This window comes from Trifolium pratense, linkage group LG1 (assembly GCF_020283565.1).
Source record: "Trifolium pratense cultivar HEN17-A07 linkage group LG1, ARS_RC_1.1, whole genome shotgun sequence".
Lineage (NCBI taxonomy): Eukaryota > Viridiplantae > Streptophyta > Magnoliopsida > Fabales > Fabaceae > Trifolium > Trifolium pratense.
In genome coordinates, this window is record NC_060059.1 from 600,453 (window position 1) to 625,082 (window position 24,630).

Sequence of the window (24,630 nt, forward strand, 5' to 3'; positions counted from 1 at the left end):
ATGCACCACAGTTGTAACCATTAATTTGTTTTCCATATTTAAGGCGATTTTGTTAGTTCTTTAAAATAAAAAACAATAAAATATATGATAGATTCATTTGATGAAACAGAAGAAAAATATTGTAAGGCGAGGGTTTCGCTTTTCCTTGACGCTACAAAGCGACTGGTCCCTTTCACACCTTCTTAAAATTTCTATAAATTGATTGATTATCACACAAATTAATTACATATACTACTATATTATATTTATTTATTAATATATTTAGGGATACAAATTTGGGTGGACAAAGTCAGAATCACCCTAAATAGTTCAAATACATTGACAAGGTAACAAGGACAATTCTGTAATTTCCAGCAATGTATAAATAAATTGATTATTATTAGGGTTATTATTAATCTATTAATTATTCTTCTTCATTCACTATAACTATAACTCACCGTTCATTGATTATATAAAAGCTTCGTTCATCTTTGTTTATTATTATGGTCGTTACATTACATTTGCATAATCATAATCACGACGCTTCTCATCCTCTGATATCACTGTTCAGTAAGTACCATACTTTATTATATTCTTAATCTTAAATAATTTATTTTATTATTTTTGGCATTTTCATCTTTTTTGTATCTCTACATCTACATACAAACAAAAACTGTGTTTAAGATTTCGTTTCTCTTCCTCTGGAAGGAAGATTAACAATGCATTATGCATCTCTCTTTTCATATGCTTTTTTATGAACATTATTATTATAACTAAATTAATAATGAATTAGTAACCAAAAAAATAAATTAATAAAAATGAATTATTTTTTTCTTTCTTCTATATTGACCTCTATTAGAGAGTACACACGATGAGAAATTTGACATGAATTTTCTTTGAACATTAAAAGGTGTAGTGTATGTGTTTGGTTCCATTTTAGAGGACCACAATTGATTCTGTATGTGTACAATTGTTCTTGTTTAGATGTTTTTAAGCATAATTGATTCTGCTTTTAAATCCAAGTTAGAATTTTTAATTTTTTTACTTCAAACTTCATTTTTACAATCATATTTCATGTCACTCGTTTATTTGAAACAAATCTATTTTATAGAATCAATATTTTTCACAATTGAACTAATAACATAGTAAAGTTTTTTATATTTGGTGATAAATTTACTGAATGTTTGACATCACTGTGGATTATACAAAATTATAGTGAAACTATGACTGATTTCATAAGGTGTAATTTTAATAAAATTATCTTAGTACGGGATTTCGTCAAACTCACTACAATAGCAAACTAACCCCACAAATCTAATTTACCCCTGAAACAAAACAGTGTCAGATTAATAAAGATAGATCAATAAAGTTTTGACTTGCTTTTTTATGCATAAGATGTTACTCCTACTTCATTTATGTAACAATTCTTTGGTACTCGTATCATATTTATAGGGTACTATATAGTATAGGGGTCTGTGAACAGTGTCTTTCTTGGGTTAGGGGAGAGACTAGAAAGGGACTTTATGCTTTTGTAAGGAGTCTTTATTACCTTAGCGTAAAAGGGTCTTTCTTATAGCTGCTTTTTGTTTCAAAGGCAATGAGGCTGAGGCCTGATACCTCTGAGGTTTGATGGGTTCATGCTGTTACTTCCTCGGTAATCTGGAAGAATTCATGGCTATGTCACAGCTTTTCTGTACTTTTCTTGGACTTTGTATCTATATCCCTTTCTTCTTACTCATAGTTATTTCATCAGAGCTTTTTGGAGCTTCTTGTTGTTATTGTTGCAGTTCTGGATCTTCTGATGCATGGTGATTTTCATTGGTTCCTCTTTCTTTTCTTTTCTTTTTTGTTTTGTTTTGTTTTGTTTTGTTTTCTTCAATGTAGATGACATGAGACAATGGTTCTCTCTTCTTATCCTTAAAAACTTGTCTGTTTCTTTTCATATTTATTTTTGTCTTTTTTCTACTTGTTGTCTGCATGTATAGGTAGCCATTACATTTCTATTTCTCATTAATGTTTTTGTTTTCCCTATCTACAAATACTGGATGGTTTTCATCTTCATGTTTTGCTGTGTTTCTTTGTTTGCTTCAATATCAACTCCTATTTCTCTTTTTTGGTTTGTTTTACCTTGTTTTGTTAATGGTGTTGCAGGAAAATATTTAAGGTTGAAAATATACTAAGCTGTGAATGGCATCAACATCGTGTGTTACTAAGAGTCCGTTACCCATGAAAGAGACAGCTTTGAGCCATGGAGAATATCCTCCTCCTATGGCAACATATGAAGAGGTTGTAGATAATCCAAAGCTCTTCATGCTTAGCTTGGAGAAGCTCCATGCTCTAATGTGCACCAAGTTCATGTAAGCTCCCTGGATTTATAAACTACTAGAAATTGTGACTTTGTTTAATTTTCTTAAGATGTGGAAAATTCAAGTATATCATGTTAAATTCCTTGTTCTTTGTATATATTTTGATAAGTGATGCATCATGCATTTGTTGCTGCTCTATCTAATCAAGTTGGCATTCTTTAGTTTTGACATTGGGTTTAAGATAACAGTTCTATGGTGAGGTAGGCATTATAATGTTACAATGTCTGCAAAAGGGTTCATGTTTATTATGTTTTCTGGATCTAAATGGTTTTATAGTTGGATGACACAGATGGCTGTGATCAACTGGTTCAGCTGTGCATTCTCAGCATCTAGTTTTGCATTTTTGGAAATACTATACACTATTAATTGCATAACTTTGTAAGTTCATAAAACATTTGGAATTTTATTGCAGGATTCCCATTATTGGTGGAAGGGAATTGGATTTACATCGCCTCTTTGTTGAAGTGACTTCTCGTGGCGGGATTGAGAAGGTAGGATGTGATTATAAATATGGTCACTGACGCTTCTTTTGTTGAAGTGTTCTTATTTAAAATCTATGAAACATGGTCACTGACGCCAAACACAATAATGTCGTAAATATAGTACACAGACACACACAAATGTAGTTTGATAAATAAATTTAAATAAGAACATCATTTATAAAAGATCTAATTTGAAAATCAACGTTATATATTCATCATCATATCTAAAGAACATGTTAAGTATTACATCTTTGCATATTCTTGTTTAATTGTAATTGATTGCAATATCTTGCCTTGATCGGAAAGATGCTTGAATCTTATGATATCTTGCCTTGATCGGAGCTTCATTTGTAAAAGATTTAATTTGAGAATCAATGTTATATATTCATCATCATATTTCATATCTAAAAAACCTGTTAAGTTTTACGTCTTTTGCATTATTCTTTTGAATCATAACTTTGGTTTTTCCGCGACATTTGGTTGTAGATATAGTTATCTTATCTGGTTAATCTGTCTTGCAGATCATTAAAGATAGAAAATGGAAAGAAATAACTTTAGTTTTCAATTTTCCATCAACGGCTACTAATGCTTCTTTTGTGCTGCGGAAGTACTATACTTCATTACTCTACCATTATGAACAAATCTATTATTTTAAAGCTCGTAACTGGACACATCCAACTTCCGGTAAGTTCATTGGAACCACATTTCTGTTTGTACTAATAATGTCAGGGCTCATTCTAATGTATAAATCGTAAATTTCATTATGGCAGATGTTTTGCAGAGTCAATCATCCATCCCAATTCCTGCTCCAAAGATGCAGATTTTGCATCCTTCACCCCAAATTCAACCAGCCGTCTTTCAACAGTTAAATGTCAATGCTGCTAGGCTGCCTCAAGGTTTTTGCTTTGCTTTTATCAGTCCAAAATAATTTAATTACTAACCACAAAGAAGTAAATTAAAAATGTTTGTTTTGGTTATGAGAAATTTTAGGCTATGTTTAAATTGATGGAAAGGGATGGAATGGAGGGTAATAAACTGTAGTTTATTGGATTGTCTGAAACAGGATATGGAATCTTACACAGATTCATTCTATTTTCATCCCATATTTATAGTTTTTAACCTGTCGGGATATTGGGGGGAACTATTATAAATTTCTATTGTTGTTAATAATTATAGCTTCCACCTACGCTACTGTTGTTAAATTGTGGAAGATGTAGTCACAATGTTTGGTTGTTTTTGGAAGTAATAGTTTTCGGGAGGAATGAGATAAGTAACAAATGAAAAACTATAGTTATGGAGATAAGCCAAACAAAAAAGAAAACTTCTTTCTAAGCAGTTTAGGTGTAAAACAAAGTATATGAAATTCAAACTTAGAAAGAGACACATATGATAGATCATCATGGCTTAGATATGAAAACATGTGATCATATAATACCACAAATCACACATTTTAGATGAATGAATGAGTAGCCACACAAGACAATTTAGTATTACGAATTAAAGTACTCAGGTGAAAATTGGGGCAGCTTCAATGATATAAATGACAGTAAAATATTGTCTGAGGCTGTTTGGCCATGTGTAGAGAGAAGATCCATAGAAGTACTAGCAATGAGGGTCGACCATATAAAGGATATTCCAATAGTCAAGGTGACAAAATAAGCCAAACTAGTACGAGAAATTTAGAGATAAATGTTCCATCTCTAAACTTAATATAGGATAGAGAATTACGTGTTGTTTAATTCTTGTTGGTTTTAAATTTTTTTTTCCATGTTAATAATCATTCTATCCTTTTTTTATGATAACTCATCAGAAATGCAATACCTATAACCTCTCTGACTGTTATTGATACCTTCATAATAAGTACTGTTTGTGCTCTCAGCAATGGCGTCATCTTCGGCAGGGTCTTCAGTTGTTGGGGTCATTGATGGGAAATTTGATAGTGGTTATCTGGTTACTGTCACAGTCGGCTCGGAGAAACTCAAAGGCGTACTTTATCAAGCACCACAAAATGCCGTGTTGCCAACATCCCACCACAGTGCTTCTGCTAATAACAACAACGTGACTGCCTCGGTTGGTGTCCATCGTCGCCGACGCAGGAAGAAGTCAGAAATGAAAAAGAGAGATCCTGCTCACCCAAAGCCAAACAGAAGTGGATACAATTTCTTCTTTGCAGAACAGCATGCAAGGCTAAAACCTCTTAACCAAGGGAGGGACAGAGAGATCAGTAGGACCATTGGTGAACTCTGGAACAAGTTAAACGACTCTGAAAAAGCAGTACGGAATTTGTTTAACACTTCTTTTATAAGTTGGCTCTTATCTCACTTTGTGTGTATGTATGTATGTATGTATGTATGAATAAACCATCAATTTAGTACTCTCTAAAGTATATAAATATAACAAGTAATCTCTAAAGTATTATAAAATCCGTCAATTTAGTCCACGCTATTAAGATGTTAGGGGCTAACATGAAGACTTTTTATATACTTTAAAGACAAAATTGACATATTTTATTTAGTTTGGAGACTGTTTATTATTTCTATATATTTTATGGACTGCATTGGAGACAGAGCGATATTTTAAAGACTAAATTGATGGTTTATTATAAGCTCACATATGCACTATTTGGTTATTGTTGTTATTGTGTTAACATGTTAAGTTCCACTGACATTTAAGGTTTATCAAGATAAAGCTGTGAAGGACAAGGAGAGGTACAGAACAGAGATGGAGTATTACCGGGAGAAGTTGAAGATGGATCAGGTCATCAGTGATGCTGTGCCACTTCAACAGAGACTTCCTGAACCAGATACGGACATGCTGAATGCTGAGGCGGATTCTCTTCAAACCCCGGAGGAGAGCAGTTCGGGCGGAAGTGATGACTATGAAGATGACAAGGCAATGGAGAAAGATTACAGTATGGATGCATTACCTGTTATAGGAGTTGGAACTGAATGCATGGATTCAGTAGGGAAATCATCCAAGGGGGTTTTATGAGCTTCATTAGGTTCTTGGAAGAATATGGATGAGAGGAAAAGTGAACTGGCACTAATGTAGCACAATAGAAATAGATTTATGGAATTTTTTTTTTTTTTTTTGAAGTTTTATTGCGGTGATTACTACCTGCTTATTGACAATCACAGTGATTAACTGTTTTAGTATTCAAATTCAAGGTGTTCATTTTGGCTCAATATATTCGTTTTCGCATGCGGAAATATATGGCTTAATAGTTAATAATATTCGCTGTTGGCAAGACCTTGAATTGGCCAAAGAATAAAATGTTGCTAATTCAAATTTATGTTTGCTTACCGAAACACGCAAATTACTATCTAAAATTGTAGGATTGTAACATCGACATAGTCTTTCACATTTAATATTCTAAAGTTTAAAATATTAAGGTAAATGTGAATTCTCACCGTGATATTTAACAAAATCAAACACATTTGATATTGATATGTTCACTTAATTTGAAATGTATTTTATTATCAAACCAAAAAATGTATTTAGAATATTATCAACTTAATGTCATTATAATCGTTATAATATCAACAATGAGACAAAACTTAATGTCAACTTAATGTGATTATAATCATTGACAAACTTATAATAACATATAAAAATTGCATAAGCTGTTTGCATAAACTCTAAAAAAAACTGGGCGAAACGAGCCTAAAAAGTGCACTTTTACTTAGGGATTACAGGAAAACCCAAACCCGATAGACCCACCTGAACCCAAACCCAAGTCAACGGGCGAAACCCGAGTTGATTGGGTTTGAGTTTGGGTGGCACCCGAATATTTGGGTGTGGTTTGGGTAGTAAGAAACCCACACCCGAAACTCATTTATCCACCCGTTTATATATTAAATTATCTATTTACCCCTATGTATTTTGCTCCCTTTTAAGTTTTTGAATGTTGTACTGGTGCATACGGTAGTGATGATAACATTTGATGAATTGTTTAGTAAAAAGAAAAACTATTTTGAAATTTACAAACTATATTACCAAATTATGCTATATTTTGCATTTTATTAAATATAGTTCGGATCGAGTTTGAGCAGATAATCAAGTATGCGTGTTCTTGTTACGGGTTTCGGTGAAAAAACCCTAACCCAGCGGGTGCTGGTGTGAGTTTCATTTTCCCACCCGAACAACATTTGGGTTTGAGTGACACCCAAATATATGGGTGTGGGTTTGAGTAGTATCAAACCCGCACCCATTGCCATCCCTACTTTTACTTATATTTATGATCATAAGGAGTATATATTTATGCAATGTGAGCTCACGGATATAATATTATTATTTTTAGTTTATAGTATACGAGTATTAATTAATTAATTAATAAAATAAAACTAGTATTAGATGATGTGGGGATTTGAGATGATATACGTGGAGGGCACAAGACCAGTGGATTGGATTTGATGATATTTACGCACTTTAGTTTTGTTTGCGAAGGGATATGATACGATACTATCATCATCATCATCATCATCATCATCAAATGGATTGCAGCAATATAGGAGTAGGAGTACTTCATAATCAGATCATGGCAGCGTCTGTTATTATTCCTCCATATTCTGCCAATCATCGTCAGTTTCTTCTATTCTCTTACTATTATCTATCTATCTATCTATTATTATATCCATTGCTGCTTTATCAATAATAATAATTCTGCAAATGAACCTGCATGTTGTTATTAACATAACAGGTAGAAGGACACATGTTGTTGTTAAATCCACTCACCAAAACAGTAATAATAGCTCTACTTCACCACCTGAAGATTCTTCTTCTGGTGAACAACACCACTCTTCCTCCTCCAAGGTAGTAAATGATGTTTCCAGGCGTCGGTGTTTGACTTTTTGTTTGTGTTCAACTCCACTTTTGGTTGCATCCAACGCCTCAACCGCTCTTGATAAACCTCCTGGCTGCAGAAATTGTGGGGGAAGCGGTAACATCATCTGTCAGTGTTCACTTCACTTCCCTTTTCTTATCTTCCTTTTATTATTTATCACCTCATAATACTATTTTTATTTAAAAAGAGAAAGAGAAGATGATTGATTATCAAACAGCTCCTGTTTCTTACATAGTTTGTTTGTTTGGTTCATAAAATGTTTGTTTACTTTTCATTTAGGTGATATGTGTGGTGGTACAGGAAAATGGAAAGCTCTAAACAGGAAACGAGCACAAGATGTTTATGAGTTTACAGAGTGTCCAAATTGTTATGGTATATATCATCCTCACCTTCTACTTTACTCTATATATATTTTTGTTAACTACGTATGGTATGTGGCAATGAATTGCAAAGACTGGTTTAGCTAAAACCATTTTCCAAGTTTCTGTTCTGAATTTTATTTTCCATCAACTACTACTCATCTTTGATGATATATGGTCTGCTTCTCAATATCCACTTATGCAGTACTTACTATTGTTTTTCGTTTTCTTTTCTTTTTACCCTACTTTTGTCTCTAAATTCTGTTTCCTTAGTCTTGTGTAATTATGATACCTTCTTAATTATTGTTATTTTGCACCTTTGTCAGTTTGTTGCCTTTATGCTGTAACTACAAGTTTTTGAGTAGAGGGTGAAAGTTAGTCCCCACTATTAAGATGTTAGACTAAATTGACGAATTTTCATATACTTAAGAGACTAAACTGACAAAGATCATATACTTTAGGGACTAGTTATTTTCACATACTTTAGGGACTAAATTGATATCGATTTATGACTGAACATTATAGTGTTTCATGTGGTGGACTTCATCTAGTGGCAAAAGCTGTTGTTGCAAGATTTTTTCGGGTCTCTTTACTCATCTCTACCAACCCCTTCTTTACCTTACCTTATTCAAACAGTTTATAATTTTTCTTGTATTACCATATGCAATCAACTTGCTTGGATGATCATTATTATTGTTTATAATCCACAGGCCGAGGAAAGCTTGTCTGCCCTGTTTGTTTAGGAACTGGCGTGCCAAACAATAAAGGTCTCCTGAGAAGGCCTGATGCAAAGCAACTGCTTGATAAGATGTATAATGGAAGACTACTTCCTAACTCTTAGAAGGTAAATTTTCTTTGTTACTATACTACTCCATTAAGTAACTGTTTTCTTGAATATCAATCTTCTGTTACTGTTATATTCACTGTACTGCATCCTTTTCAGTTGTTCCTGCGAGCACAACTGAAGCAAGGCCTTGCTAATGCTTATTTCTGGCACAATGACAATTTTCTACACTAGTTAATTATGCCAGTGACTGCATTGGTAATCAGCTGATTCAGCAACTAGCGCAGAACACACAGCCGTATGTTTTGCTTATATTTTTGATCTGGAGGCATTCCAGAATTATAGCTTTGGCTTGGTTACCACCACCTAATGAATTTCAAGATTCTGTACGATAAAAAAGACCATTTTTTAATGATATCTGCTTGATTAGTTATGTTTAATGAATGATTAATGTATATAACAAAGTGTTGTAACTAATTAACCATCTATTAAACATAATTATTCACAATTGAATAATCATTAGCCACGATGAAAACACAGTTTGCAGTGTTTGAAAATGGAAGTATCCTGTTTTTGATTGTTAGTTGATGGAGGTTTGGCGTTTGTGAACATATGGCGGGTAATGACGTCGGGAGAAGATGAGAGAAATCTTATTTTGTAAATCTTGGTTCGATTTTTTTTTTTTTTTTTTTCTGGTGGCGGTTTCTAAGTTAATAGAATATATGATGCAAAGGTAGCTACTTGAGCTCCCTGGTCACTCAAGATGGTTGCTGTTTGCTCCACCTAAATTGATCATAATCTCCTTCATGTCTTCCCCATCCCACCGAAAGATATCTTATGATAGTACAAATCTTACATAAAGATATTTTTCGGCAGTGTAAATTTTACCAGAAAATATTTTCCGGTAGTGTGTTTTTGTTAGTGTGAACAATGTGGAGGGCTAAAACAACCATCTCCACTCGGCTGCTACCTTTGGATTCAGAAAGTTTTTGCTCCGGTGAACAAATCAAATAAATTCGAGGCAAAAAATCATTACCCACTTGAGAAGCATCTATATATGTTGCATTTAACAAACTCTACTGATGTTTTTGGCCATCCATCCGCACTAAAGCTCTGAGATAAGTGTAGTAGGCTACGATTTCTTCCTTCATATAAGTGAAAGCAGACGTACATTTGTAATTTATATGACTTTGAAGTGATTTATTTTTAATGAAATGTAAGCTACAATTTCTACATTATTCATTCATTCTCCCGGTGATGCGTAATTGAACAATGTCTAATAAAATTGAAAATTATTATGTATAAGCAAAAAAATTGTGAATCATTCCGATGATAAATGTGTAAAGTTCTGAAATTTTAGTTTGGACCGTAGAAATTAAATGTATAAAATCTTGAAATTTCATATATGTATAGAAGACGTACATTTGAGTTTTAGAACTGGAACTGTCTTATAAAAAATAGAGTGAATGAATGAATGAAAAAGCAACAGGGAGTGGAGTGGAGGGATAAGATATTAAGATTGAAGAAACTGAACCAAACCAACGTAAGTAAAGTAGTATAATAATAATGCACAGTGTTCAAATCCTCCTCGTCCAATCAAATCCATTCAACGCATTATTATTCCCAATTTACCATTACACCCCTGCCCCACTCCTCCTCCGACATTCTTCCTCAAACAATCATCATCACTGTTTCGGTCTTTCCCAAATAAATACTACCAACAATCATATCTTCTCTTCTTCTTCCTCATCCTCAACAAAACTCAATCCAAAACCAACAACAATGACTTCTTCTCCTTCCTCCTCCTCAGTGATGAGAAAACTAGATGTTGTGTCCCCTGTTCCAGCCGACATAGACATTGCAAACTCTGTCGAACCTATTCACATCTCCGAGATTGCTAAACATCTCAATCTCACTCCTAATCACTACGACCTTTACGGCAAATATAAAGCCAAGGTACTTACTTAGTTAACTTATCATAATTCATTCATTTCTGTTCTGTTTCTCTTTCTTATGTTGTTGTTATGTAATAATAATAATAATATATAGGTTTTGTTGTCTGTTCTTGATGAACTGCAAGAATCAAAAGATGGATATTATGTTGTGGTTGGAGGGATTACTCCAACTCCTCTTGGTGAAGGCAAATCTACCACTACTGTTGGTCTCTGTCAAGCTTTAGGTGCTTTTCTTCATAAAAAGGTATTCTTTTGCATTTTCTCACCCTCTTTAACTCATTTTTCAAACCTCAATCTGCCTGCTATTTTCAAGTTTCTCCAATCAAAAATTTTACACTTGATTCATCTGCTAACTAATTAGTCAAGTAGGATGTAACCCTTGTGAGCATTATTTGTTTATTATGTTTTGCCGTCTCCTATTCTTGATCATGAATGCACATCTGGTTACAATTAGTTAGGCTATACTATACTTTCAATTGGCCATTTTAGTGTGGATCATATGGTTTGCTTTGTAATTCCTATACATTCTGAATTTATGATATTAGTTTTTGGTAATACTAGTACCATTCCCTGTACTTTATCCAAAAGAAAACAAATGTTTTCACTCTCTTGTGAAAGTATTTTTTTTATGTTGTTTTTTCCCTTATTTCATTTGATGAAATGACTGGATGTAAGAACTGTTCTTTCACTACTTATCTCTTCACTGGTTGTGTGGATCCAAAAAATTAATGAAAAAAAAAACCATTTTAATCATGTGTTTAAGTTATGCTACATATGTATATTCCATCATAAATCCACTCTGAGGTTGGTGGTTCTCTGCATTATGCATAATCTTATCTTATCTGTTTATGTTAGGTGGTCACCTGTGTTCGTCAACCATCACAAGGACCTACTTTTGGAATCAAAGGAGGTGCGGCTGGTGGTGGTTATAGCCAAGTGATTCCCATGGATGAATTCAATCTTCACCTAACAGGAGATATCCATGCAATCACCGCATCAAACAATCTTCTAGCTGCTGCAATTGATACACGGATTTTTCATGAGTCAACGCAATCGGATAAAGCGCTTTTCAACCGGTTATGCCCTGCAAATAAAGAAGGAAAAAGGAGCTTCAGTGATGTCATGTTTAGGCGTCTCAAGAAGCTTGGTATTTCAAAGACTAATCCAGATGATCTTACACCAGAAGAAGTAAATAAATTTGCTAGGCTTGATATTGACCCTGAATCTATTACATGGAGGAGAGTAATGGACATCAATGACCGGTTCTTAAGAAAAATTACTGTCGGCCAGGGACCTGATGAGAAAGGAATGGTAAGAGAAACAGCATTTGATATTTCAGTGGCTAGTGAGATAATGGCTGTTTTGGCATTGACAACATCCTTAGCTGATATGCGAGAGAGGCTAGGGAAAATGGTTATCGGAAACAGCAAGAGTGGTGACCCTGTAACTGCCGATGATCTCGGTGTTGGGGGTGCTTTAACAGTTTTAATGAAAGATGCCATTCACCCTACTCTTATGCAGACTTTGGAAGGAACACCTGTTCTTGTTCACGCTGGTCCATTTGCAAATATTGCTCATGGGAATTCTTCTATTGTGGCTGATAAAATTGCACTAAAGTTGGTTGGACCGGGTGGATTTGTAGTTACTGAAGCTGGTTTTGGTGCTGATATTGGAACTGAAAAGTTTATGAACATCAAGTGTCGATACAGTGGTTTGACACCTCAATGTGCAATTATTGTTGCAACAATAAGGGCATTAAAAATGCATGGTGGTGGGCCAGCAGTTGTTGCTGGAAAACCTCTTGATCATGCATATTTGACTGAAAATGTTGCTTTGGTTGAGGCCGGTTGTGTGAATCTGGCAAGGCATGTATTAAACTCAAAAGCTTATGGTGCGAATGTTATAGTTGCTATCAACAAGTTTTCAACTGACACTGAATCTGAGCTAAATGCGGTTAGAAAGGCTGCCTTAGATGCTGGAGCATATGATGCTGTAATATGCAGCCATCATGCCCATGGTGGCAGAGGAGCAGTAAGTTCATGCTTCACAAGTCTTTACATATTTTAGATGATAAATGAGAAGCCATAGCTATCTTTTACCCTGACACACTAAAAAAGTATAGGATATTGAATTTGTCACAATCAATAAGGGTGAAGGAAAATAAATATATATAAGAATGCATAGATCACTATCATCAATTAAACCGATGGTACTATTCTAGGGCTACAACTAGCAGCAAAGTTAAGTTTATACACATGCATTAATAGGATAAATGCAAGTCAGTTGTAGTAGTTTTCTGTGAATGGTATTTATCACTTGCTGAGGTATGCTTTGTCATGATCCAGGTGGACCTGGGAATTGCAGTTCAAAAAGCTTGTGAGAATGCGACACAGCCATTGAAGTTCCTATATCCTTTGGATGCAGGTATAAAAGAGAAAATAGAGGCAATAGCGAAGTCATATGGAGCCAGTGGTGTTGAGTACTCAGAGCAGGTAATCTTATGATTGGTTATGTCAGTTTACTTTAATTCATGAACAATATAACTACAGTTATTAATTGTTAATGGAACACAAATATGTGTTTTTGACTACCTGATTGGGATTCTAATTTTCTAACCAGGCCGAGAAGAAGATCGAGATGTATACCAAGCAAGGATTTTCAGGACTTCCAATCTGTATGGCTAAGACTCAGTATTCATTCTCAGACAATGCTGCAGCTAAGGGAGCTCCAACTGGGTTTATTTTACCAATAAGGGATGTAAGAGCTAGTATTGGAGCTGGATTTATTTATCCTTTAGTTGGAACAATGAGTACCATGCCTGGCTTGCCAACAAGACCATGCTTCTATGACATTGATCTCGACACAACAACTGGAAAAGTCATCGGTCTCTCTTAATTATTAAACCTCTATCTAGTGATCACACTCTACCAATTGCAAAACCTTCGCGGATGCTACTACCAAATTCAAGAGTGTCACAAGCGACACATTCCTCCATGTTCTCTTGTCTCTTTGCTTGGTGATATGTATGAATGAAATAATTATCTGAGGAGATATTGTGTACTTTTTTGTTTATGTTGCCATTTCTGATATGCATAAGTCATTGTTGCAAACTCTTTGGCTCTTTGCAGCTAATGCATAACAGTCACACATAATTCATAAAATATAAATGGTGGAGTTAAAGTTTCATCATGATTTTTAGTATTATTCTTATTATGATGACTGCAATGATTATTATTATTAAATAGAATTATTTTTGGAAACTCGAGAGACATTATTTCTCTAATTATCAGGTTTGCAATTGCTGCAACATGCACCATGGTGATTTCTGCTGAAAAATGAAATGTCCCAGCAGATTAACATAGCCTCTATTCTCATTTTAAATTGTTAGTGGTTTTTTTTTTTCCTTTTTCTGTGTGTGCGTAAATATTATGTTTAAAATCGATATGAAAAAAGAAATGCGATTTGTCCGATGGCTTAAACTAATGGTTCTTTTTATGAGCAACATTTTTTTAGGTTGGAGTTTAGAAATAGATTTTTATTTATTTTAATTTTTTTACAATAATTTGATTTGATGTTGTCAAGCAACGGTTTTGAGCAATAATCTTTGTCATTTGATGACGATGATTTTGAGTTTTAAATTTGTTGAAGTCACAATATAAATCATTTGATCTCTATCTAAAGACTTAGATCCAATAAATCAGGGAACTCAAAACTTGAAATTGGATCCCCTACAGCCGTTGCTGCATACAATAGTTGCAGGTGATATTCTTATCGAGAATTGAGGTGTGATATTTTTAGCGAGAATTGAGGTGGTTTTTTTTAGCCATTTCTTAAACTTAGATTTTTTCATGAATTGCCACAAGTGTTAAAGACATTATATTAATCTAAGAAAATAAATTACAGTATGTCCTTTTTATCATTTTTCTTGTTATAATAACTTATTTTTTTTCCAGGAATCTTGTTATGATAATATTTGGAATATGCATGCACGTAGATTTGTGAGGTATGCGAAGAAAACGGCTTGTACATAAAATCTTTGTTCCCTCCTATCTTCTCTCTCTAATTGCTAACTCCAAATCAAACTATGTTCTCTCATTTATCTCTTACTACTCTCTCCAAAAATAGCATTTCAACTTCAACCATCATCTCTTCCATTTTCTTTTACTCTACACCTCTATCATTTCTTCTTTTCTTTGAACATTGTATACAGAAGAATATAGTCATAGTTCTGTAAATAAATAAAAGTAATTAACATATATTAATTGTTTGTTATTAGCTTAACAATTAGCAATGGTAGATTCTCCGGTACCTGTGAGGCACCGTTTATTGACAAGACCAGATTCTATGCGTTTCTTCCCTTCAAGAGGAGGAGTTATAATTTTTACTTACAGTTTCACCGTTGTTTCTATTTTGTTTATGCTATTCCTTGTAAATAATGCTTTTCATCCTTCGCGCAGAAATCATTTTTCTAAAGTTTTGTCTCACATTTTCAACAACTCTACATTTGCTCAACCCCCTTCTTACACCCCTCATATTACCAATGACACCACTAAGAATGGCGAATTAGTGGATGGTTCATTTTATCAACCTCCTTCTTACACTTCTCATAGCACCAATGACAATAATACTCATAATCAAAGTTCACATTCTAATAAGGATGGTAAATTTGTCGATCATAGGCCTGCGAGTTCTCAAATGTCAAGAAAGGAAGGTTCTGGTCTTGCGCCGAAGAGAAGTAAGAAACGTAAACGAAAACATGGTAAATTGTATCCACCAATTCCTGCTAGAATTAAACCACAAGAAGAGAAGTCTTTTTCACCTATGCCTTCACCAAATGCTAGAGTGGATTCTAAAAATGTGATGCAAAGTGATGGACACTGTGATATGTATGAAGGGTCATGGGTTTATGATGATTCATATCCACTTTACAAACCTGGGTCTTGCCCTCATATTGATGAGCCTTTTAATTGTTTCCTCAATGGTAGGAGGGATAATAAGTATGAGAAGTACAGGTGGCAACCCAAGAATTGCAACATGCCAAGGTATTTTCTGATGATTTCATGTGTGAGCTTCTTTTTCCACTTCCAAAGTCACTTCGGAAATGTACTTAAAAAAACACGGTTTTATGTTGTCCGAAAGCATACTTCCAGACAAAAACACAGTTTTTTCTGTATGAAAGTATACTTTCGGGACACATGGGATTTTTAGAAACTTAAGGGGGGGAAGAACTCTCTTTGATACTGACCAATACATGTAGGAAGCAATGTAGAATTGATATGAGGCTCAACTAAAATGCATGAAAGTATGCCTGCATAGTTGTTTCAAGGGTGAGACAACTAAAACCCTAAATTTTAGATCTATCCGCGTGTGTACTTTGTTCACCCTTCAAAATCATTTCGGATATATACATCAGAAAAGAAAAAACACAATTTTTGTACCATCCGCATGTGTACTTTCAGACAAAAATACAGTGTTTGTTCCGTTTGAAAATACACTTTTAGAGGCTTGTTTAGAAATGTGATGTTGGAGAATTGTATTTGGGTTGATTGTACCTTTTGGTTCTGTTTTATTGAGATGAGCATGTATCTGTTTTGCAGGTTTAATGGTAATGACATGTTGGAGATGCTGAGGGGAAAACGTTTAGTCTTTGTTGGTGATTCCCTCAATAGGAATATGTGGGAATCTATGGTTTGTGTTCTTAGTAATTCAGTGGAAAATAAGAGCAGCATTTTTGAAGCCTCTGGTAGACAAGAATTTCGGACAGAGGATTCTTACTCATTTATCTTCACAGTATGTCGTCTGTTATTGCCTCACTACGTTTAACATGACATTTTTATGATTCTTCATGTTCATGTATCTTTTTTCTAAAGTATGTGTTTCTTTTCTTTGTTAATGATTGAACAGGATTACAATTGTTCCGTTGAGTTCTTCCGTTCCCCGTTTCTTGTTCAAGAGTGGGAGGTTCCCAGCCAGAAGGGATCAAAAAAAGAAACACTTCGTCTTGATTTGGTGGAGAGATCTTGTGATAAGTACAAAAACGCTGATGTTTTGATCTTCAACACAGGTCATTGGTGGACTCATACGAAAACAATGGAAGGGTAATGCCGCTTTTTTTTTTTGTTGTTGTTGTCCTTGCTAGAGAAGTGGTGATGCTTTCCCTTAACTTGTAAATGCAAATTACTTTAGATTTAGAGCCTGGAATTAGGAAAATTAAAATGGCAACTTTTTGAGAAAAATGCAGGAAGGAATACTATCAAGAAGGAAATCATGTCCATGGACTACTGACTGTTGAGGAGGCAATTACTAAAGCTTTTTTAACATGGTCACATTGGGTGGATACTAATATTGATCCTAAGAAAACTACAGTTTTCTTCAGGGGCTATTCCCCTTCTCATTTCAGGTAAAAAAAAAAAAAAAGAGCATTTAATCTGTTTCATGATTACTTTGGATATAGGACTCTATATCATCCTCCTTGTTTGTTCTGCTACAGGGGTGGAGAGTGGAACTCTGGTGGTCAGTGTAACGAGACAGAACCAATGAAAACTGCGCCTGCAGATTCGTCAGAAAATCCTGATATGATGAAGACCATTGGGTCAGTAATTAAGAGAATGAAGACTCCGGTGTTTTACCTGAACATCTCGACAATGACGGATTTGAGGCCTGATGCTCATCCTTCCATGTACAGAAACGCAAATATGTCTGAAGAGACCAAAAAATTTACGCTCACACATCAGGATTGTAGCCATTGGTGTCTTCCAGGTGTTCCTGACTTGTGGAATGAATTAGTGTATGCCCACCTTTTGCAGCGCATGAAAAGAAACAAGGGAAACCGTTGAGCTCAATTTTTGTTTCATTGTTACAATTCAGCATAGGCTTCTTATAATATATTTGTGTTTTAATTAGTTCATAAATAGAATCACAAGGTAGTGTTATTTCAATTTCAGTCTAAGTAGCGAAAACGATTAGACCATGTACTTCTTTTCAATTCCTTCTCCCAAAAACTAGAGGGAGGATCAATGAATTCAAGGAAGTCGTCAAAGAAGCAAAAAAAATTAAATTTAATCACTAGGTTGTGCTATTATTTCAATCTAAGTTGCAAAAAAGATAACACTTTGGACTTCTTTTCAACTCAATCTCCCAGAAGCTAGAAGGAGGAACAATGAATTCAAGGAAGTCACTAAGGAAGCAAAAAAAAAAAATACATGTTTTTATACTACAGACATTTCCATCCAGCTTTTGAGAGAAGTAATATAGCAATTATTTTAGACTAGATCCTCTGGAGAAAAATTAAAGAAAGATGAATTGTTCATAGTAGCCAAATCGGAGCAACATAGAAAAGTGGTAGAGCGAGAATCACTTAATTCAACTACATCACAGTGTGTAATTCACAAGCCAAAATAGTTTTTACAAATTAATACAACTTCCTTAATTCATCTCATCATTTGATCTATGTTGCTCCTTTGAGAATCATATGCAAGAGCAATCTATTCATTCTTATTGTGGCTAAAATGATATCTCAAGAAACAACTCTCGTACTAGTAATACAAATCGTAATATCTCAAGAAACAGAACCTCAATAGATCTATGAAACTTCTTTGGCGGCAGAAATAACAGCTTCCTTGGTTATCCCATACTCCTTGTATATTTTTCCTGCCGGAGCACTTGCTCCGAATCGATCAATGCCTATGGTTTTTCCCTTGCTTCCGACAATCTTGTGCCAACCAAAAGTTGATCCTGCCTCAATGCTGACTCTAGCTGTAACAGCAGCAGGGAGAACACTCTCCTTGTATTCATCTGACTGGTCATCAAAAAGTTCCCAGCTAACAAAAGAAACAACTCTAACAGTTTTTCCTTCTTTCCTTAGATCATCGGCAGCAGCCGCAGCAATTTCCAACTCAGAACCAGTTCCAATCAAGATAACATCAGGCTTGTTACCTGATGAGTTGTCTGAAATGGTGTAGCCACCCTTTTCAACTCCTTCAATAGAAGTTCCCGGAAGGTTGGGCAACTTTTGCCGAGAAAGGGCAAGAATTGAGGGTCTCTTCGGGTTAAGCACAGCAACTCTGTATGATCCAGCAGTTTCATTACCATCAGCTGGACGAAGCATCAAAACATTTGGCATTGCCCGAAAACTGGCCAGGTGCTCTATTGGCTGATGAGTTGGCCCATCCTCTCCAAGTCCAATTGAATCGTGGGTCATTACGTAAATAACTCCGGCTTCACACAGGGCAGAAATCCTTATAGCAGCTCTCATGTAGTCAGTGAAGACAAAGAAAGTTGCACAATATGGAATGAATCCAGGGCTATGAAGAGCAATGCCATTGCAGATTGCTCCCATTGCGTGTTCCCTAACACCAAATCGAACATTGCGCTCTTCTGGTGTGGCCTTTTGGAAATCTCCAAACTGTTTCAACAGGGTCATGTTGGAAGAGGCAAGATCTGCACTGCCACCAATCAGACCAGGAAGAACCTTGGCGAGGGCATTTAGATTTGCCTGAGACAGATTTCTTGTAGCGTCGGCAGGGGTTTCTGGAGTGTATGTCTGAAAGTTAAAGTCAAATTGAAAGTGTGATCAATATTCCACAAATGGTTGATGGAAGTCAAGTTTTATTTAGTTTAAAACTTCAAAGGCAGTACTGGCATGAAGCAAAAGTAGAATTATAAAGGTGATGAGCATACTATTTAATACACTTGCTGACACATTATTCACGATAAACTTGAATTGGCAGTATGCAACTACTGAGGAGATACCTCAGGATAAATTAATAGAAACCAAAAAGTGTGACACTTTACTCACCGGCAGTGCTTTCTCCCAATCAGCGGGTAATTCACGATTAATAATAGCCTTTAACTCTGCAGCTTCCTCTTTGTATTTCTTCTCATACTCAGCAAACTTAGCATTCCACTCAGCTTCAAGTGCAGCGCCCTCAGGGGTGTGGCGACTCCAATGCCTAACGAAATGTTAAGCCAGTTACATTCAAGATCATGAAAATATCAGTGGAAACAAAGATATCATATAACTAGTGTCCACATTCATACTTTTTAACATCTTCTGGCACATGGAAAGGCTCATATGGCCATCCAAGATTCTGCCTTGTAGCGTCCACTTCTTTAGCACCCAATGCAGCTCCATGAACACTGTAGGAATTAGCCTTGTTTGGAGAACCAAATCCAATGGTTGTGGTTACCTGTGAAATAGTAATAAAAAATAATGAAATACTACCATATGACCAACATCGAAGCTAAATAAAATGGATATATCAACACCTAAGAAAAGGAAGGTTTACTTTCACCCACAGCAATCACATTATGTCACTTCAACCAGTATAATCAATTCATATATATGATAGATCGGTAAATCCACTTACTTGAATCTCCATTTTATGTCACTAACCTTAATCAGTGTAGGTTTGTCTGTGACAGCCTTTGCTTCCTTAATGGCTGCACGGATTTCATCATACCCAGTATTTCCATTCTTTACCCAAATCACATGCCATCCAAGTGCCTCGAAACGTTGGTCAACATTTTCAGTGAATGCAATTTCAGTGTCACCGTCAATGGAAATGTGGTTATCATCATAAAAGGCAATAAGCTTCCCAAGACCCCAATGTCCAGCAAGTGAGCATGCTTCATTTGAAATTCCTTCCATCTGACAACCATCACCCAATATAACGTACCTAGAGCCGACCAAAATCACAAGCAAACAAAAAATGTCATTACCAATTAGGAAAAGGAAAACACCAAATAACAAGTCCAAGCATGTATATCAATTATCAACATGCAACAAGATGTAATTAGTTATCTCACGTGTAATGGTCAACAATCTCACTGTCAGGCTTGTTAAATCGTGCAGCCAAGTGCTTCTCGGCAAGTGCCAATCCAACACCATTGGCAATTCCCTGACCGAGAGGACCTAAACAACAAAAAATACAAGGATAATTAAAATTCATTACAGAAGACACAAAAAAAGGCTCACAGTAACACAAACTAATGAGACATATTATTATAATGAGACCTGTGGTGACTTCAATTCCATATGTCTCGAAATTCTCAGGATGTCCAGGAGTTTTGCTTCCCCATTGTCGAAATTGCTTCAAGTCTTCTTCCTATTATTTAATTGAAACCAAACACAACATCAAATTCAGCTCAGTCAACTATATTTCCATAATCACAATGAAATGTCATATGAATTCACCAATTTAGCAAAGAAATTGTGCAAGTCAGGCAATTCAATCCTTAAAATTAAGGAAATTCTAAAATGATAGCTAAACTTAAAAGTTACTCTATCACATATTCACATGAGCAATTATGAACTAGTATTTCAGCTACTAAATTGATCAACCAAAAAATATTAAAATAATCAAATATTTCCAATCATGATATACAAGTTAATTTCATGAATGATTAAGTTGCTTAATCCTACAAGTTGTTTAAAGAGTAAAACTATGATTCATTGAAATATTATTAAACATGTTAGATAATAATATTATTAGGGCTTTAAGTATTGGGCTTTATATGTTAGTAGTTTAGTAGTCCATTAGGAATTATTATAAATTATTTTGTAATCCTTATTTTGTTAAGCAATGCTATTATAATATTATTGAAACCCTAGCCGTCACGTTGTGTTTCTCTCTGAACTTTAACATGGTATCTGAGCAAGGTTCGATCCGCCTTGAAACATTCGTAGTTTCCGTTGTCGAGTTCCCAAAAAAAAATAATAATAATTGGGAATCTATTTGTTTTGATTTTCGGTGTTTGATTGATTGTTTTGTTTTCCGTTCCAGTATTTGATTTTCCGTATTGTTCAAAGAAATTTAATACTGATCTTTTGGTTGTTGGTTCTTTTCCGTATTGTTCAAAGAAATCGATTGAAGAAAGAGCAAATTTGTTTTTGAGGAACAGCTTAAAGTGAATCACAATTTTCTGTTTGTTGAGTGATGTTAATTTCGTCCGCAGCCGCCGTATTGAAGCTAATAGCTATTCCAATATATCAAAGGTCACTTTTATTGTTGGCAGAGTTGCCGGTGCCATATACTCTCATGGAAGTATAGTGTATATGGTATATGAAGAAGACGGCAGCACATGCTGATGGAATTATGTGCATCGGATTGGTATTTGAGTTGGATTGGTATGATTGATTTAATTTGGTTCAGTTCCATTTGATTTGGTTTTTGTTCTGTTTTGTTTGGTTATGCTTCGCTTCTTGCGGTCTGGTTTGGTTTGTCATGACTGTTTTTTTTTGTTTGGTTCTCTCGGGTGAGTTAAGATAATACTCACATTGAATCCGGTGAGGGAATACTCACATTGAATCCGGTGAGGGAATACTCACATTGAATCCGGTGAGGGAATACTCACATTGAATCCGGTGAGGGAATACTCACATTGAATCTGGTGAGGGAATACTCACAATTTGAAATTTGAATCCGGTGAGGGAATACTCACATTGAATCCGGTGAGGGAATACTCACATTGAATCCGGTGAGGGAATACTCACAATTTGAAATTTGAATCCGGTGAGGGAATACTCACATTGAATCCGGTGAGGGAATACTCACATTGAATCCGGTGAGGGAATACTCACATTGAATCCGGTGAGGGAATACTCACATTGAATCCGGTGAGGGAATACTCACATTGAATCCGGTGAGGGAATACTCACAATTTGAAATTTGAATCCGGTGAGGGAATACTCACATTGAATCCGGTGAGGGAATACTCACATTGAATCCGGTGAGGGAATACTCACATTGAATCCGGTGAGGGAATACTCACAATTTGAAATCTGAAATCTGAAGAAGTTGAATTTGAAGCTATTAGTTAATTTAGTTTATTTTCGGGTTGATTTGTAACAAGCTCAAAGCTTAGTACGCTTTAGCTTGAGGGGTAGTATTAGAAATAAAATATTTAGTTAGAGTAGTTTGATTTTCGTTTTTTGTTTGACAAACTCTCGATGATTATCTGATAATGCATCGTGAGTTTGAGGGGAAGTGTTAGATAATAATATTATTAGGGCTTTAAGTATTGGGCTTTATATGTTAGTAGTTTAGTAGTCCATTAGGAATTATTATAAATTATTTTGTAATCCTTATTTTGTTAAGCAATGCTATTATAATATTATTGAAACCCTAGCCGTCACGTTGTGTTTCTCTCTGAACTTTAACAAAACAGAGAATTGAAGTGAAGATAAAAGAAAGAAAAATGACCTTGACACTGTCATAACCAGCAAGATGAAGAAGAGCATACTGAAGCATACAACCATGACCAGCAGACAAAACAAAACGATCACGATTAAACCAAGAAGGATTTTTTGGATTATATCTCATAATTTCATCATAAAGAATGTGACCCATTGGAGCACAACCCATTGGTAAACCAGGGTGACCCGAATTAGCTTTCTCAACAGCATCAATAGCAAGGAAACGAATAGTGTTAACAGATTTCTCAACAAGAGAAACTTCAGCTGTTTTATCAAGTGTTTCTACAGCAGTTGCACGTATAGTTGTGGTGGCAGTTCTACGACGGGATAAAGAAGAAGGTTTGAGAGTTGGGAAGGAGAGAGTTGAAGTTGAAGAGAGTGATGATGCAGTGCGATCAGAGTTGAGGTAAACTGCACGTGCGAGAAATGCTTGAGAGAGATGCAGAGAGGAAGCCATGGTTAGTGAGTGAGTGAGTAGGGTGAAGAATGAAAGATAGAAAAGAGAAGAAGAGATTATAGAGAAAAAAAGAAAGAATGAAATGATTGGTAGTGTTTGGTGCAGAGGCTGTGGAAAATCTCAGCCTATGCTTCTTGCTTATCTCTCCTTCTCTACTTATCTACCTCTCAATCCATTTCATCATCCAACTTGTTTTTTCAATTATTATTATTTATTTACAACAATTAATATATTATTTGGATATTCGAATCTTCTTCTTTTCTTCCATATCCCAATATTCAATTTATTGTTTATTATCATTTTATAGGCTTTGTTAATTCTTTTTTACATGGAAAAATAAAAAAAGCAATGTTCTTTAAAGATATAATTATAGATATCGAAGATGCAACATTTGTTCATTTACCACCTTTATATTTGGTGGTAGGAAATCAAAAGTATTAAAAAAAATTGATCGAAAGAGATAACATTTCAATATAAAAAGTCAACAGTGACCAATAATCGGTCGACTAAATACATAATATAGATATACATAGAGCTCAAAAGGATTAGCCCAAATTTGGTGAAATTTTGATAAGGACTAAAAACTTATCCAACTCCTACAAATTAATTTTGAATAGTAGTATGTAAACTATACACAATTGATTGCCCCTCATTCTCATATTTAAATATATTTTTTGTCAATTACTCTAATGGTCAAAATTTTACCCATTAAGATAATAAATAGGGGATTTCAAGTTCAAAACCTACCCTTGTATATTAATTTTTCTATCATCCGATCTACACACTGGTCCACATGAATTTCACCCCTATATGATTTTTTAGTCATACATATCGATCACCAAAAATACTGCAAACTACATGCATGGCAATACTTATATATTCATTGTAAAATAATTCATATTTCATGAGTCTTCATTGAGAAATGAGAATTTTACTTTTAATTTGAAAATATAATTGTCACGAACTTCCATTAAAAAGGATAAAGAATACAATTAATACATGTATTATCTTAGATGAAAAAATTAATCTTAGAATAATATATAAAAAGTCATGATCTGTTGACACCAGATGTCAAATAAAAGTTTGACACCAAATATCAACCATTGACCGCTAGTTAAGTAGAAGGATAAAATTGAAAACAAGCATTACACGCGAAAAGGATGAAGAGCGTCAAAAGAAACCCCATAGAAGTTGACTTCTTTTGGTGCC

General features: G+C 34.8%; 5 protein-coding genes across 8 annotated transcripts; 4 read left to right on the top strand and 1 right to left on the bottom strand.

Moving 5' to 3' along the window:
• The first annotated feature begins 654 nt into the window (after window positions 1–654).
• On the top strand, window positions 655–6,012 carry LOC123902360 (high mobility group B protein 15). 3 transcript variants are annotated; one of them, XM_045952063.1, is made up of 7 exons: window positions 655–1,787; window positions 2,131–2,336; window positions 2,758–2,836; window positions 3,349–3,511; window positions 3,598–3,723; window positions 4,707–5,101; window positions 5,501–6,012. In XM_045952063.1, exons 2-7 carry the CDS (start codon window positions 2,167–2,169, stop codon window positions 5,816–5,818), a joined length of 1,251 nt encoding a protein of 416 aa, XP_045808019.1. In that variant the 5' UTR covers window positions 655–1,787; window positions 2,131–2,166; the 3' UTR covers window positions 5,819–6,012. The 3 variants fall into 3 exon arrangements, with proteins under 3 accessions (XP_045808019.1, XP_045808018.1, XP_045808017.1); XM_045952061.1 differs by lacking the exon at window positions 655–1,787 and adding an exon at window positions 2,008–2,027; XM_045952062.1 differs by having other exon boundaries at window positions 1,402–2,336.
• A 1,165-nt stretch (window positions 6,013–7,177) lies between these two features.
• LOC123910659 (protein PHOTOSYSTEM I ASSEMBLY 2, chloroplastic) lies at window positions 7,178–9,370 on the top strand. Its single transcript, XM_045961837.1, has 5 exons — window positions 7,178–7,407; window positions 7,527–7,778; window positions 7,950–8,042; window positions 8,740–8,873; window positions 8,973–9,370. Exons 1-4 carry the CDS (start codon window positions 7,278–7,280, stop codon window positions 8,868–8,870), a joined length of 606 nt encoding a protein of 201 aa, XP_045817793.1. The 5' UTR covers window positions 7,178–7,277; the 3' UTR covers window positions 8,871–8,873; window positions 8,973–9,370.
• Window positions 9,371–9,472: 102 nt separating this feature from the next.
• On the top strand, window positions 9,473–13,972 carry LOC123910651 (formate--tetrahydrofolate ligase). The gene is made up of 5 exons (XM_045961824.1): window positions 9,473–10,769; window positions 10,863–11,012; window positions 11,624–12,799; window positions 13,114–13,260; window positions 13,388–13,972. Exons 1-5 carry the CDS (start codon window positions 10,380–10,382, stop codon window positions 13,661–13,663), a joined length of 2,139 nt encoding a protein of 712 aa, XP_045817780.1. The 5' UTR covers window positions 9,473–10,379; the 3' UTR covers window positions 13,664–13,972.
• Window positions 13,973–15,058: 1,086 nt separating this feature from the next.
• Window positions 15,059–17,604, top strand: LOC123910753 (protein trichome birefringence-like 4). The gene is made up of 5 exons (XM_045961961.1): window positions 15,059–15,810; window positions 16,366–16,558; window positions 16,673–16,866; window positions 17,010–17,168; window positions 17,259–17,604. The coding sequence occupies exons 1-5, from the start codon at window positions 15,059–15,061 to the stop codon at window positions 17,602–17,604; spliced, it is 1,644 nt and encodes a 547-aa protein (XP_045817917.1).
• Window positions 17,605–18,110: 506 nt separating this feature from the next.
• LOC123910668 (transketolase, chloroplastic) lies at window positions 18,111–23,634 on the bottom strand. 2 transcript variants are annotated; one of them, XM_045961858.1, is made up of 7 exons: window positions 22,972–23,634; window positions 20,784–20,874; window positions 20,576–20,681; window positions 20,163–20,445; window positions 19,808–19,956; window positions 19,566–19,719; window positions 18,111–19,310 (listed from the first exon to the last, which is right to left on the bottom strand). In XM_045961858.1, the coding sequence occupies exons 1-7, from the start codon at window positions 23,419–23,421 to the stop codon at window positions 18,351–18,353; spliced, it is 2,193 nt and encodes a 730-aa protein (XP_045817814.1). In that variant the 5' UTR covers window positions 23,422–23,634; the 3' UTR covers window positions 18,111–18,350. The 2 variants fall into 2 exon arrangements, with proteins under 2 accessions (XP_045817814.1, XP_045817805.1); XM_045961849.1 differs by having other exon boundaries at window positions 20,576–20,874; window positions 22,972–23,571.
• Window positions 23,635–24,630: the final 996 nt, after the last annotated feature.